The sequence below is a fragment of the Saccopteryx leptura genome, chromosome 9 (assembly GCF_036850995.1).
Source record: "Saccopteryx leptura isolate mSacLep1 chromosome 9, mSacLep1_pri_phased_curated, whole genome shotgun sequence".
Lineage (NCBI taxonomy): Eukaryota > Metazoa > Chordata > Mammalia > Chiroptera > Emballonuridae > Saccopteryx > Saccopteryx leptura.
In genome coordinates this window covers 74,899,737-74,915,965 of record NC_089511.1, presented here as the reverse complement: position 1 = coordinate 74,915,965, position 16,229 = coordinate 74,899,737, and the positions used below count along the sequence as shown (strand labels likewise).

The window sequence follows — 16,229 nt, the reverse complement described above, 5'->3', positions numbered from 1 at the left end:
TTCTCTACCAATTCTGTACCATTCTTTTTTTGTTTGTTGGTTTTATGTTTTTTTGTATTTTTCCAAAGTGAGATGCTCGGTCCCTCTGGGTTGTTGCTCCACTGCAATCAGAGCCATTCTAGCGCCTGAGGCGGAGGCCATGAAGCCATCCTTAGCTCCCAGGGTCAACTTTGCTCCAATGGAGCTTTGGCTGCAGGAGGGGGAAAGAGAGAGAGAAAGGGTATGGGGAAGGATGGAGAAGTAGATGGGCGCTTCTGTGTGCCCTGGCTGGGAATCGAACTCGGGATTTCTACACGCTGGGCCAACACTCTACCGCTGAGCCAACCGGCCAGGGCCTCTGTCCCATCCTTATTTGACTACTTCCATCATTCCCCTTGGTTCACTTTCCCCACGTTTCCCATCCAGATTCTCCCCCTTTTAATCTCCTGCTCCATACTTCCCAAACTAGGTCCCAGTTTACAGAACTAAGAGAAGTTGGAAAGGCCTTTACACCTTTTACCATCAACATTCCCTAGTTCCCTGGAGGGAACAACCATGTTTCCATGGGAAAACAATGGCTGGAGGTAAAGGTGAGGTGGGAGACAGAAGAACGATAGAGGGGCGTAATGTGTGAATTGAGACTAAGAAAGAAAAGAAGGCACAAGAGGCAAACTAGGATTAAAGATTTCTGAGAAGGATAGTGCCATTGCTATTTTACCAGCAGAGGGCATATTTGTGCCAATAATCAGGCCCAGGACCCAGATGGTCCCAAGTAGTCTCAAAATTCCACAGGAAGGGCCCAGAGAGCCCTATAACTACCTATAGTAGTGATTGAGTACCTATAACTACCAGGTAGTTATAGGTACTCAATCACTAGAGACCAAATTTTGGGTTTGTTTTGCTTTTGAGGGGAGGATGGTAGTGATGATGAAATTAACATTTACTATTTATGTTTTTTCTAATTGCTTCTTTGGGTTGGGAGGAAATGGAGAAGGACAGAAGATGAGGGAATCTAGAGGTTAGACTGGTCTGGGAAGCAACCAGCTCCAGGGGCTGGAAGTCCTTTCAGCCCTAGCATGAACCTGAGAAGTTCAGGGTGGGCAAAGGGCATGGTCAGGAAGAGCAGAGCTGGGGGGCGGTTCAGGGAGCTACAAAAGCCACTTCTCAAAACAGCCACAATAAGGTGGTTCCAGAACCTAAGCAGAAGGTAGAGGAGGATCCAAGGGATCATGGAGCTACCTGGGAAGGGGCTGGACAAATGATAGGCTTCTCACAAGGGGGCTCTCCAGTAGTGTCCCTACCCAGAAGTTCCTCTGGAACAATGTAAATGGGACAGCCCATATCCTATGGGGTGGGGAGTGTTTCCTTTGAAGAAAAACCCAAGTAGGAATCTCAGAGAGTAAGGCCTTGGTAGGTCAGAAGCCTTCATGCACTTCTCAGAGAGACACCAACATCTATCCTGCAGAGGAGGCTGAACCGAGCGACCCAACAGCACATGGGGCTGAAAACGCAGAAGTTGATCAAGTCTTCCCCACATCTGCCCTCACAGCCTAGAAAGCACTGGCTTTGGTTAATCTGGTTCCTTAATATACTAAACTCTGGACCTCTCAGAATACAGACCAACCCATCCAGGAACTTTCAAAGAGTAGTTACATTGTGAACTGACTTCCCTTCCCCAAACATAGTGCCTTAAGCCTTCCCACCCCCAAAATGCACCCATATGTTCTTCCAACTGTGGTCTAGATAGGCTCTAAGTGGCTCTCCAGAGAGGTTCTTCAAGTTCTTGTTCTCCCACTCGGAATTCCTATCTACCACTTGCTGCCTGCCTCTTCTCTCCCTCTCAGTTTTCAGTTTCTCCCTGAATGCTTCTTTGGAGCTCAGACTCTAGGTGCCAAGTGAAAGGGAGTCCCTGGGCAGATTAATCCCTGGCTTAGTTTAGTGGAGAATCCCAAAGCCCTTTCCTCCATTCCTGAGCCTCAGGGCAAGGAGGGCGGGATCTTGGTTCCAGGGTCTCAGTACCCCCTGTGCCATTTGAGCTGCTTGCACTCATCATCCTATTAATAACCACCCTCCCTCCCCCACGGCCAGTGCTGCCCCCACGCCTGCCCAGCTCGGATTCTCCGGTCATAGCAGCTCAGTCCTCCAAAGCTGCTGGACCACAGGGAGAGCTGACCACTGCCTGAGCAACTGGTAAGTCTCCAGCTCTATGACCAGAGGAGCTGGAGCCCATGCTGTTGATTGTTGTGTCTGTGTGTGCCTTGATCTTGGTGATTGCCCCCCACCCGTCTATGCTCAGCTCCCAGCTTTCTAGTTTAGGGGAGCCACAGAGAATTGGAAGGAGAGGGACCCAGACAGGCATGGGGGGGCAGAGATATTGGGGGAAGCAGTGGAGGAATGAGAAGGGGTCTAAGAGGCTAGATGGGAAAAAGAAAGTTGTTGAGGCTGAAAATACAGAGAGAGTCCATTTAGCAGTTCCTGGACTCTGACCTCAGTAGATCCCACTAAGATAGTAGAATTGCAGTAGTTGTCAGATAGGACTCAGCAGAAGACAGCCTTTTTGCTAATTGCCAGCTTCTGTTAAGGAGGAGCTGGAGTCTGTATCTTTCCCAGCTCGTCCCCCTTCACCGCCAGATATTATTATTATGTTCCTGTCCTCCCTCAATTTCCCACTGCTATGATATTGCTGAGTTGACATGCATCAGGGTTCAAATGTCTCCTGCCCCGACTCCAGTTCTGGGGTTGGGGGCAGCAGTGATTGCAAGGGAGCAGGGAGCACTGCTGTGGCCTCGCAGGCCATATTCCAGCTGGCCCAATGGAGAAGCAACAACCTCTCCTTCCTATGGAGAATGTTTTTTTGGATCTCCTCAACCCTGGCAGAACATTTTTTTGCCCCTCTGGGGATTGGGGAAGACTGAGGAGAGGCCAGAGTTTGGGATGACAGCTCCAGTCTGAGATCCCCATGCAAATCAAATCATGCCTTTAAAACCTGGGTGCACTGCCTTGCCTGTGTGTTACTTGTTTGTTTGTTTTCACCTCTGCTCTTAACATACACTGTGTTTCTAGTGCATGCACCAGCTCTTTGTAAAACAACTGTAAAAAGGTTAGGATAGGTAGGGACAGGGGCTTTATCTATAGTTTCTGCCCTGACTTCTAAGAGAAGAGAAGCCCTGAAGCAGCGGGTTTGAGAGAATATTTTTTCTTTGAAAATCTAATGAAATTTTGCTCCCTGAAGCCCTCAACTCCAGGTTAAGCAGTTCTGCCTTACTGTAGACACTCACACTTCTCAATTCCTATCCATTTTTCAACTCCCCCTTCCCACTCTATCCAGGCTGAATCCACCTCCACAATGCCACTCTCTGGAACCCCAGCCCCCAACAAAAAGAGGAAATCCAGCAAGCTGATCATGGAACTCACTGGAGGTATGGCATGTTTGCACCTGCCTAGTTCGGAGCTTCTTATTAAGAGTACTTCTGGCCCAAGAGTCCCAGAAATACCATAAGGTTATGTATGTCTTAGGGTGAAGAGACAAGAGGAATTCAGGGGTTGGGTGGGGTAAGGGGTGAAGGGGGTCAGGGGAAAGTATTCAGCACTGACTACTCACCCTTCAACAGTTTTCACCTTGTAATCTGAGATGATAATACTCATGCCATATTACCCAGCATAATAAATCCAGGACAATGGGATTCACAGGTCAGAGAGGTATGTTTAAGAAGAAAATATATATGATGGAGGTTGGCACAGAGTCAGGTCTTAATAAATATTAATTTATTTATTTCCTCAAAGCTAGAGAGCCTGTGTAGGTATTTAAAATGGAAAACTGCAGGCTGTTTGCAGCCAGAGTTTACTGAGGGGAAGAGTGGGGAAAGGAGTTAAGATAGGAGTCTGTGTTAAGAGGTGGCCAACTTTGCACAATGTTGGCCTTTGGGCTCCTCCCCAGGCTACAGCTTCCCCGGTGGCTTTCATTTACCATATACTTTACTTCTTTTCCCCTGTAACCCCATGTCCATGACTCTTTGACCCCATACACCCTCTCTAGTCTAGTATTTGCACTGTCTCCACTCTGCACCACAGTTCCATGCATTCTCTCCAACTTCAAACTGAGGAAAGCAAAATCCCTCACAAACTGGACGGAATTTGATCAGCCAGCACAGACATCAGCTTCCCTTAGCAACCTCTGCTGGGACACCCTCACTTAGTTATGGATGGCATCTGAATTCTGAGCCCAGAAAACCCCACTTTCCTCTTTCCCTTACCTCTTCCTCCCCACCTCCCTAAAAGGTGGACAGGAGAGCTCAGGCCTGAACCTGGGCAAGAAGATCAGTGTCCCAAGGGATGTGATGTTGGAGGAGCTGTCACTGCTCACTAACCGGGGCTCTAAGATGTTCAAACTGCGGCAGATGCGGGTGGAGAAATTTATCTATGAAAACCACCCTGATGTCTTCTCTGACAGCTCAATGGTGAGTTTCAGAATTTTACTACTCTCAAAGCCTAGTGCCTCTTCTGACAGCTTCTTGGTAGGCCCTGAATCTCCAAAAGACCACTAACCTCCCCTGCAAATTTAAAAGCCCATTAAACCCCCAGATATAGTGAGTCCCAAAGAGCTCCAGGGTGAGTTATAGTCCACCTCTAAAATTCAGTCTCTAACTTAGAGCTAGTGAAGAGGGTGGGGAATGGGAAGTACCACACCCTCAAGGAGAAAATTCCTTCCCAGTATGGGTAAGTGTTAAAGATAGGGTTACCGATAAAACACAGGAAGTTCAGCCTGTGTTTTAAAGTTGAGATATACAAAAATAATTTTATGGCAAACTATATCCCATTCAATATTTTGGACATTAACTCCCCCCCCAACAAACAACAAAGAAAAAACCCAAACCCTGGCTGGGTGGCTTAGTGGACAAAACGTCAACTTGGCGCACTGAGGTCGCTGGTTCCATCCTTGGTCAGGGCACATACAAGAAGCAATCAATGAGTACACAACTAAATGGAACAAATAAGTGGAACAACGCATTGATATTCTCTGTCATTCCCTTCCCCTTTTCCCCTCTCTCTCTACCTTCCTCTCTCTCTCTCAAATCAATGAAAAAAAAAAAGCTTAAAAAATACGATGAGACACTTAAATTAAAATTATTGGTGTAGAATAAATATTTTTTAGTGTATGTTGCACAAAATATTTGGGACATAAAAATTAAATTAAAATAAAAAATATAAGAAACTCAGTTAAATTTGAGTTTCAGATATAGAACGGATACTCTCAAATATAAATATGTCCCATGCGATATTTGTGGCATATTTATACTAAAAAGGTATGTGTTGTATATCTGAGATTCAAATTTAACTAGTGTCCTATAATCTTATTTGCTAACTCTGGCAACCCTAGAAGAAGTTAAGTGAATTTTTATAGCCATCTCCTTCTTGAGCCATATGTTTATCTAAGGACCCCAGCTATCAAGACTGACACCATCCCTGAAGATCCTATGTTCCCTAGTCAGGATCATTCAAAGAAAGAGAAGTAGGAATTGGAGAGAGGCCAGGAACAAGATGTTACAGCTGAGAAGAAAGGGATCTTCTCCATTTCCATTCTTCTTCCTCTACCTTCCCTGGGCATCCAGGGAAGAGTGGAAATAGATGCCTACATGGGGCCAGGGGCAGAAGTGTCTGTTCTGTCATTGGCCCTTATGTAGGAGTAAAAATGCTGAGCCAGTTATATCTAACTTTAGGAGACCAGAAGCCCTCCTTCCTGCCTGGGTCTAGTTACACGGGGTGGAGCACAGGGATGTGCATGGTGGGTGGCTAGGAGAGCCTCCTGAAGGAGTTGGTGGGTTATTTTTAGGCTTTAGGGCTGAATCCAGTGTTGCCCTTTTGGTCACCCTTCTCCCTCCTCACTATAGTTTCACTGGTAGGAAGTCTTGGTCCAACAGGCACCAAGAAGAGAGAGAGAAAGAAAGAGAGAGAGAGAGAGAGGAAGAGAGAGGAAAGGGTTGTCTTTTAGACAAGATGATGATGATGAGGGGACAGAAATTTCTCTAGTTTTTCAGATTAAGGCTGAATTATCCATGCCAAAGCTATCTTTTCAAATTTTAGTTGAGCAGAAGTCTTGGTCCTCTTTGCCTTGGTAAAGATGGGAATCAGGAATGTGGAGAATGAGTTGCTGCCATCATAAAGTATAATAGGATGAACTGAGCCAAGGAGGTCCTTCCCTTAAGGAGAGTTTAATTCCTCATTATCCATCTCTTTGAGGGGAGAATCTTAGAGGATTCAGTGTCTTCTGGTTGCCCATTGTCTCTGATCATATCCTTCTTGCTATGCATACTTGTGTTTTTGTATATTCCCCACTCTTCACTTTGTCCTTCTCTTTCAGGATCACTTCCAGAAGTTCCTTCCCACAGTGGGGGGACAGCTGGGCACAGCTGGACAGGGAATCTCCTACAGCAAGGGCAGTGGTGGAGGCGAGGCAATGGGAAGTGGCTCTATGGGACAGTATGGCTCTGACCAACAGCACCATCAGGGCCCTGGGTCTGGATCTGGGGGTCCAGGCGGTCCAGGGGCCCAGACTGGCAGAGGAGGAGCTGCTTGCACAGCAGGGGTTGGCGATACAGGAACAGGCAAGTGTCCTCACCTGAGAGTAATGTGTCTGGTCTCTAGCGCAGTGATGTCCCTAGGAATGTGGCCTAGATTGGGTGTAGGGACTGGGGAAGCCTGAGATATCTTAATAGATTTTTGGGGTCCAGGAGAATACAGATATGTGCCTTTTTTACCCAGAAGCCTTGTTTCTCAGTCACCTTTCTGGCTTTTCAGTTTCAGGCACAGACCTGACCCCAGGCTGTCATTATTCCACAAACCTTATACAATTACCAGGAAAGTATTATACCTTTGGTCCCTGGCCCCAGCAACTTCCTTAGTGCAGGGATGTGAGATTGGCTGGTGTTATTATTTGACTTACTTTTCTCTCCCATTGCTGCTAGGAGACCAGGCAGGTGGAGAAGGAAAACATATCACTGTGTTCAAGACCTATATTTCCCCATGGGAGAAAGCCATGGGGGTTGATCCCCAGCAAAAAGTGGAACTTGGCATCGACCTGCTGGCCTATGGGGCCAAAGCTGAATTCCCCCAGTATAAGTCCTTCAACAGGTAGGGGTGATGGGGAAGGAACCAGATGCATCCCAACATGCAGCAACATGTTCTTAGTTGGAATGGAGGCTTGAGTTCAAATGTTTCAGAAGGAGGCATAGGAGGAATATGGGAGCCCCAGTTGAAGAAGGCCTTTGCTCTTTTCACTCCAGCTCAGAGAAACAGCAAAATATGATGAAAGAAAAATTTGTGGGGAGGCAGGATTTGAATTTTAGTTTATAGGCCACTTATCAGCTGTGTGGGCATGGGAAACTCACTCTACTTCTGAGCCTTGGTTGCCTTGACTATAAATAATCTATTACACATTTAAGGTCTTTTCGAAGCTCCCTTTTTTAAGGTTAGGATTCCATTACTGTTCCTACAGTACAATTCCAGTCCTTTATACCCTACTTTAGTAAGGCTCTACACCAGGGGTCCCCAAACTACAGCCCACAGGCCGCATGTTGTCCCCTGAGGCCATTTATCCGGCCCCCGCCGCACTTCCGGAAGGGGCACCTCTTTCATTGGTGGTCAGTGAGAGGAGTATAGTTCCCATTGAAATACTGGTCAGTTTGTTGATTTAAATTTACTTATTCTTTGTTTTAAATATTGTATTTGTTCCCGTTTTGTTTTTTTACTTTAAAATAAGATATGTGCAGTGTACATAGGGATTTTTTTTTCTTCTTTTTTTGTACTTTTCTAAAGCTGGAAACGGGGAGACAGTCAGACAGACTCCCGCATGCGCCCGACTGGGATCCACCCGGCACGCCCACCAGGGGGCGATGCTCTGCCCCTCCTGGGCGTCGCTCTGCCGTGACCAGAGCCACTCGAGCGCCTGGGGCAGAGGCCAAGGAGCCATCCCCAGTGCCCGGGCCATCTTTGCTCCAATGGAGCCTTGGCTGCGGGAGGGGAAGAGAGAGACAGAGAGGAAGGAGGAGGTGGGGGTGGAGAAGCAAATGGGCGCTTCTCCTGTGTGCCCTGGCCGGGAATCGAACCCGGGTCCCCCGCACGCCAGGCCGACGCTCTACCGCTGAGCCAACCGGCCAGGGCCCATAGGGATTTGTTCATAGTTTTTTTTATAGTCCAGCCCTCCAACGGTCTGAGGGACAGTGAACTGGCCCCCTGTGTAAAAAGTTTGGGGACCCCTGCTCTACACCCTACTTTAGTAAGTATCTTTTCTTTTGAATTTGGGCTTCGTTAGAAGGAGGTCTGTGTGAAAGCAGGATAGGGAAGTGCTAGAGAAGTGCTTTCGCATTTGGTCCTAAGGAGCCTGGATTTTCCAGGAAATGTTCATTTGTCTCATCTAGACCATGTACTATCCTCTGGAGGTAAGGTAGGTGTTCTATGTTGAAATTTTACCCCTGCTCTGTTTCTTTTTTTTTTTTTTTCTGTATTTTTCTGAAGCCGGAAATGGGGAGAGACAATCAGACAGACTCCCGCATGCGCCCGACCGGGATCCACCTGGCACGCCCACCAGGGGGCGACGCTCTGCCCACCAGGGGGCGATGCTCTGCCCCTCCAGGGCGTCGCTCTGCTGCGACCAGAGCCACTCTAGCGCCTGGGGCAGAGGCCGAGGAGCCATCCCCAGCGCCCGGGCCATCTTTGCTCCAGTGGAGCCTCGGCTGCGGGAGGGGAAGAGAGAGAGACAGAGAGGAAGGAGAGGGGGAGGGGTGGAGAAGCAGATGGGCACTTCTCCTGTGTGTCCTGGCCGGGAATTGAACCCGGGACTTCTGCACGCCAGGCCGACGCTCTACCACTGAGCCAACCGGCCAGGGCCCTGCTCTGTTTCTGACCTTGGCTGGTTCACCCCTCCTTAGGCAGTCTGGTGGTCCCCCCAACCTCCCAGGAGATCACCATATTGATGCTGAACTTAGTGGGACACCCGATCAGCATAGCGCACTACAGCCCTGAACTCCTGGGTTCAAGCAATCCTCCTGCCTCGGGCCTCCCAAGTAGCTGGAACTCCAGGCTTACACCACACCGGCTCTATGTTGAAATTTAAGGTGGCCTTAGACCCTTGGATCTATAGTGTTTGAGGTTACTTTCTCTAAAATGCTGATCTGGGTCACAACTACTCATGAGATTATCTATATAGTACCAACTAGAATTCTTTTCTCATTATTAGCTTTGGGGAAACAGGGAAGCCAGGAATGGGGAATGGAATGCTAAGGGAGAATAAGAATGAGTGCAGGGGCAATCTGAAACTAGAATCCACAGAATGCCCTGTCTTCAAAACAGGGTAACATTTCACTGATGTTACCTCCTTTTGTTCTGGTTTTTAATGAAATAATGTATTCCCTTTTCAGGACAGCAATGCCTTATGGTGGATATGAGAAGGCATCCAAACGCATGACCTTCCAGATGCCCAAGTTTGACCTGGGGCCCCTGCTGAGTGAACCTCTGGTCCTCTACAACCAGAACCTCTCCAACAGGCCTTCTTTCAATCGAACCCCTATTCCTTGGCTGAGTTCCGGGGAGTCTGTAGACTTCAATGTGGATATTGGCATCCCCTTGGATGGTGAAACAGAGGAGCTGTGAGGTGTTTCCTCCTCTACTTTGCATCAAGTTTCTCCTCTCTGGTTCCAATTTGGAGAGGGAATGCTGAGCAGGATACCTCCACCTCCATTCCTTTTGGAAATGGAGGGGAAAAAGGGGGAGAAATCTGCCTTTCCATCCTTCACTCTAAGTCCCCACTCCAAGCATCCTTCCTCACCAACTCAGAGCTCCCCTTCCATTTGCTCTGTATGGAACCTGCTCTTTTATGGAATTTGCTCTGCCACCGGTAACAGTAAATAAACTTCAAGGAAATGAACTCATTCTTCCTCTGATATTTGAGGGCAGATGAAAACAGGCTAACAATGCACAAAGACTAATTAAAGTTAAATACTGTAAACATTCATTATTCAAATGTCAATACCAGACCTGAGCTGTGGTTACTTATACACCCACACCCATGAAACCACATTCATAGGTGTATACGAAGACATACTTATCCAATAGTACATCAGACAAATAATCATGCATAAACACGTGTTAGCTCATCTCATACCTTGGGTACAGCTAAGAAGCTATTGTGTATTGTGGCTAGTAAATAGGTATTGGTGACCCTGCTGTAGTTCTCTTTATGTAGCTAACTAGAAATTGGGATAATCAGGATTACCTAATTATTACAGAACTAGAACATGCCATAAAGTTTTCAGACGACACCAGAGTGGGCATAGGAATATGTGTCAATGGTTATAGATTCTCAGGAGGATGAGAAAGAATAGGGAGCCATATTGGAATTCAGAAGAAAGTGGGAGAAACCAGCTGCAGTTATAGTATGCCTGGCTCTGTATGAACACAGCAGTAAAAGATTAAAGGGTGACAGGGGCATAGCAGTGGTATCCAGAAAGCACTATCATTGAAAAGAAACAATGAGAACCAATGGGAATGAGTGACAATACTTTTTTCTTTTTCCTTTTTGGGCATGTTTAAGCAGGCTTTTTTTTTTTCAATTACAGTTTACATTTATTATTATTATGTATTAGTTCCAGGTCTATAGTATAGTGGTTAGACACTCATATACTTTACAAAGTGTTCCTCCTGATATTTCCAGTAGCTACTTGGTACCATATATAGCTATTACAATGTTACTGGCAATATTCCCTGTGCTATACTTTACATCTCTGTGACAATTAACATTACTCATTTGATTGATTTTAAGCATGAGGTTTATTTAAAATTTATTTATTTATTTTAGAGAGAAAGGAAAGGAGGGAAAAAGAAACATAGTGTGTTGTTCCACTTATTTATGCATTCATTGGTTGATTCTTATATGTGCCCTGACCAGGAATTAAACCTGCAACTTTGACATATTGGGACAATGCTGTAACCAACTGAGCTACCTGGGCCAGGGCTAGCATGGGGTTTCTTCAGAATTCCAGGATTTACTACTATTTTTTAAAAGTAAGAGAGATGTGAACTAGGAAGCATAAAAAGATGACTTTACAGGTTCTGGGAAAATAAATTCTGAGAGCTGGTTGAAATCAGCCAACTGTCTTGAGGCATTCAAGATTGTATTAGGCCTGCCTGACCAGGTGGTAGCACAGTGGATAGTGTGTTAGCCTGGGACACAGAGGACCCAGGTTTGAAATCCTGAGGTCACCTGGCTTGAGTGCAGGTTCACCAGCTTGAATATGGTGTTGCTGGCTTGAGTGTAGGATCATAGACATGACCCCATGGTTGCTGGCCTGAGCAAGGGGTCATTTGGTCTGCTGTAGGCCCCTCCTCACATCAAGGCACATATGAGAAAGCAACCAATGAACAAATAAGGAGCCACAAAGAAGAATTGATGCTTCTCATCTCTCTCCCTTCCTGCCTGTCTGTCCCTCTCTCTGTCTCTGTCGCAAAAAAAAAGATTGTATGTGTATTAGGCCTGACCAGGTGGTGGTGGATAGTGTGTCGGCCTGGGATGCTGAGGACCCAGGTTCAAAACTCCAAGGTTGGCCCTGGCTGGTTGGCTCAGTGGTAGAGCGTTGGCCTGACAGGTAGAAGTCCCGGGTTCGATTCCCAGCCAGGGCACACAGGAGAAGCGCCCATCTAATTCTCCACTCTTTTCCCTCTCCTTCCTCTCAGTCTCTCTCTTCCCCTCCTGCAGCCAAGGCTCCATTGGAACAAAGTTGGTCAGGTACTGACGATGGCTCCACGGACTCTGCCTCAGGCACTCGAATGGCTCCGGTTGCAACTGGAGCAACGCTCCAGACGGGCAGATCATCACCCCCTAGTGGGCTTGCTGGGTGGATCCTGGTCGGGCACATGAGGGAGTCTGTCTCTCTGCCTCCCCATTTCTCACTTCAGAAAAATACCAAAAAAAGAAAAAAAAAACAAAAACCCAAAACTCCGAGGTCACTGGCATGAGCACGGAATCACAGACATGACCCCATGGTCACTGGCTTAAGCCCAAAGGTTGCTGGCTTAAGCAAGGGGTCACTGGCTTAGCTGAAGCTCCCGGGTCAAGGCATGTATGAGAAAGCAAGCAATGAACAACTAAGGTGCTGCCACTATGAGTTGATGATTCTCATTTCTCTCTCTGCCTGTCTGTCCTTCCTGTCTTTACCCCCCATCCTACCATCACTTTCTTGGTAAAAAAAAAAAAAAAAAATTATAGTAAATTGCTAGACTCTACATAAACTGATTCAATTTTTAAAACTGATTCAATTTTCATGGACCTTGGCTCACATGACATTTATCCTGGTCACTTCCCTTTACAACCTAAATAAATTCCAGGGGATTCATACTTTCTGTAAACTTGTACACAAAACTCTATTACTATGTGTATTCTTCTAAGGAGTGTTGTTATAGTTTGAATTTCCCCCCAAACAGACCCTGAATCAAAAATTTGGTTGCAAGAAGCTAATTTGGGAGATAATCCCAGAATCCAAGAAGTGTAAGGGAGTGAGAAGAAACCCGAAAGAGGTGTTCCTGGCAGTTAGGGCTGAATCCAATGGGTATTCAGAAAAATACTGTTCCAAGTATGGTACGTGGACTGGCAACATGATTACCTCCTGGGAGCTTGGTTAAAAGTACAAACTCAAGAACTGATGGCTTAGCCCTGGCCAGTTAGCTCAGTCAGAGCACTGGCCTGAAACACCAAGGTTAAGGGTTCAGTCCCCGGATAGGGCACATACAGGGCACAACTAAGTGGAACAACAAACAAATGCTTCTCTCTCTCTCTCTTATCAATCAATCAATAATAATCAATGGCTTATTAAGCTTTCAAGGTAATTCCTATGTGTTAGCAAATTTTGAGTTAATACCTCAGAATTGCCCCATTGAGGGGATAGGGAACTGGAGTTTATCCCATGTCTCATTGGTTGCAGATTGCTCCCAGGAATGTTAACTTTGCTGGCAATTCTAGACAAAGGTGTTTGAGGTAAGAGACTATAGGCTTAAATTGGATCTATCTACCAAAGCTGCTGTGAACTCTGAGGTGGACTGAGGAAATATGGTTAGGAAAGAATCTGGATAAGGGTCATAGCTTTTTTCAGATTCTCATGTTTAAAAGTCTGTGAGCCTTACCAAAATGTTAAAGACTATAATCCTTTTACAAATGTTTATTGAGTGCCTCCATATACCAGGCACTAGGTCAGACATTGGAGGTACAAAGACAAATAACAACTCATGTGACAAAGAGATTTCACAGTCAACCATAAAATAATTATTAAACGCTTATGCCAGGGGTCAGGAAACTTTTTGGCTGAGAGAGCCATGAATGCCACATATTTTAAAATGTAATTCCGTGACCCACAACGATGAACATGAGCGGTAGGAACTAAATGGATTGTAATACATGAAAATGTTTTATATTTTTAACGTTACTTTTTTTTATTAAAGACTTGTCTGTGAGCCAGATGTAGCCATCAAAAGAGCCACATCTGGCTCGTGAGCCATAGGTTCCCGACCCCTGGCTTATGCTTAAAGTTGGGATTAAACAAAAATTCCAGGGTCTGCTAGTCAACAGCTCTGAAAACCTAGAGACTTAATTTTTCTAAGCTCAGAATGTCTGAAATATTCAATAGACAAAAAAAAAAAAAAAATTCATGATACAAGCTTATTAACTTACAGGGAGCCTAGGTTGGTTGTGAAATTATTTCCTTGGTAGAAAAGTCTACTTACTCAAAAGTCAAATTATTTTCAGAAGTCGCAATAGAGGTTTAATGCATTAAAGTGCACACTTGTTTGTTTTTGTGACAGAGACAAAGAGAGGGACTGATAGGGACAGACAGACAAGAAGGGAGAGAGATGAGAAGCATCAATTCTTCGTTGCAGTACCTTAATTGTTGATTGCTTTCTCATATGTGCCTTGATGGGGGGGGGGGGCTACAGCAGATCGAGTGACCCCTTGCTCGAGGCTGCAACCTTGGGCTCAAGCTGGTGAGCCTTGCTCAAACCAGATGATCCTGCACTCAAGCTGGCAACGTCGGGGTTTCGAACCTGGGTTCTCCACATCCCAGTCCGACCCTCTATCCACTGTGTGACCACCTGGTCAGGCTTTAAAGATTTTTATTTATTCATTTTAGAGAGAGAGAGACAGACAGACAGAAAGGGTGGTGGGAGGAGCAGGAAGCATCAACCCATAGTTGCTTTCTGTATGTGCCTTACCCAGGCAGGTCCAGGGCTTCGATCCAGGTCGTTTATCCACCGCGTGACCACAGGTCAGGCTGAGGTGCACATTTGTACAGGATCCAGGTTGAAATCCAGTCAAATCCTCAAGCTTTGCTACCCATTTGCCTGGTCATTTTCTGTTAAAACACCCATTCTTCACAAATGTTTCATACATTTGAACACCACAGTTCACAGGAGCCACATATTGGCAGCAGAGCTAACTACCCAGACTGCTCATGCACATCTTCTGTTTGCCATCATTGTGTTTTAAAACTCAGGAGAGTTTTAAACTTAGCAGTCAGGAGAGCTCCCTTTTAGATAGGAGCTTGTGCTCTCCAATGTCCTAGTCCCCACTACTACCTATTGTTTTACATCTTTTATTACTTGTCTAGCCACTGTAGCCAGTTGAGTTACCAACTTCAAGGGTTTCTTTTACATAAACCAAATGCCCATAATACTGTGCCCCTAAAATCACCCAGATAGCTCATTCCCTAGTTTAGTGTCTAGAGCTTTGCTGTTTAATACTGTTGTCACTAGCCACGTATGGCTATTGAGCTGACAAAATGTGCCTAGTCCACATTGTGATGCTCTGTAAATATAAACACTGTATTTTGAAAACTTAGTATGAAAAAAATGTAAATTATCTCATTAAATAATGAACAAATTTATTACATGTTGAAATATTTTGAATATGTTGAGTTAAAAATAACTAAGTTGATTCCATATATATATATATTTTTAATGTGGCTACCAGAAATTTTAAATTGCATAATGCAGCTTGCAATATATTTTGACGGGATAGCTCTGGTCTATGAGAGCTAATCAGGGGCTTTGAGAATAAATAAATTCTCCATTTATTATTTCCATTCCCTATTTGTTCTCCTGTTTTATTCTTCCTTGGTCACCAACGTTAACTCCACTTTCCGTTCCAGGTGCTACTCAAACCTGCATCTCAAGTTGTCTCAGAACAGACAAAACCCTACAAGTAAATGTTGAGAGGAGCCAAATAAGGAAGCAAGCAACAAGCGAAAAGTTCAAACCACATATCAATGCGGGCCCCCTTCGCATCCAAACACCTGTATTTATGTTCCATTAAAAAACAACACTTTTATGTCCTACTTTGGTCCGGCTAACTGATGGGGGTGTGGTCCCGTGGATAAACACAAACATTTCTGTGGAGCCAAATACCATTTGCAAGCCAGTGTAGGGGAAGAACGGATGAAAACTTCCCGAAGAAAGGTAATGAGGGGAGATGGGAAGGTCAACAATTTCTCTTTTGTTTGCTCCCTCTCTACGCGGCCAGCAGAAGGAAAATGCCGAAGGAAAATGCCGGGAAAACACAACTTCAGCTAAAGGCGACACTGCTAAGTTTGAGACAGTTAGGAAAAGAAGACCATATCCCTAAAGTTTTTCCAGTGTAGGGGTCGCTATACTAACATTCCCCCAGCCCAGACCATCCTGCCTGCGATAGTTTTCCGATTCTTCCGCCAGCTCAAGATTCTTCATCGTTCTCGCCCATCTCCAGACCTTTGCATGCCACCCCTGAAACGCCTTACAGCCGCCATTTTACAGTAACTATCGCGAGATATACTTAGCGGCCTGGAGCCTCACTCGGTTACTTTCTTGCAAGAGGCTTTTCTGGGTAGTTCTCGCCTTAGCTGAGGAAAGTGTCGCGAGAGCTGGTTGCCTTGGCTCCCTGTAGCTATAGCAGCCGCGGCGGTTAAAGATGCGGCGGCAGAGCGGTGAGTGCGACATCCTCAGGGGGGCGGGGCTGGAGGTAATGGGGTGCAGGGGGTAGCGCCTGGGGCGTGGTGGGTAAGGTCGGGTCACGGGAGGAATGGGCCCGAGTGTGACGTGTAAGAAAGGATCCAGGTCCAGTGGTACAGGGACAGGGCGCCGGTCCGCAGTAGGTCACGCGCGGAGGGCTGGATCTGCTGGGAGGTCCAGGGAAAGGTACAGGGGTGTTGAGGAGCAGAGACTAGAGAGTGGAAGCTGGT

General features: G+C 46.0%; 2 protein-coding genes across 3 annotated transcripts in view; both read left to right on the top strand.

Annotated features, from left to right (window-relative positions):
• Positions 1-2,067: 2,067 nt before the first annotated feature.
• On the top strand, positions 2,068-9,902 carry MYOZ1 (myozenin 1). The gene is made up of 6 exons (XM_066348385.1): positions 2,068-2,169; positions 3,308-3,398; positions 4,258-4,436; positions 6,338-6,581; positions 6,942-7,107; positions 9,393-9,902. The coding sequence occupies exons 2-6, from the start codon at positions 3,326-3,328 to the stop codon at positions 9,622-9,624; spliced, it is 894 nt and encodes a 297-aa protein (XP_066204482.1). The 5' UTR covers positions 2,068-2,169; positions 3,308-3,325; the 3' UTR covers positions 9,625-9,902.
• Positions 9,903-15,192: 5,290 nt separating this feature from the next.
• USP54 (ubiquitin specific peptidase 54) overlaps positions 15,193-16,229 on the top strand; it is a 140,291-nt gene continuing 139,254 nt past the window's right edge. Inside the window, exon 1 of one of the 2 annotated variants that reach the window (XM_066348821.1) lies at positions 15,193-15,974. The gene's annotated coding sequence lies outside the window, so the exon portion shown is untranslated. The remainder of the gene's footprint in view (positions 15,975-16,229) is intronic. The other variant, XM_066348820.1, reaches the window with a different exon arrangement.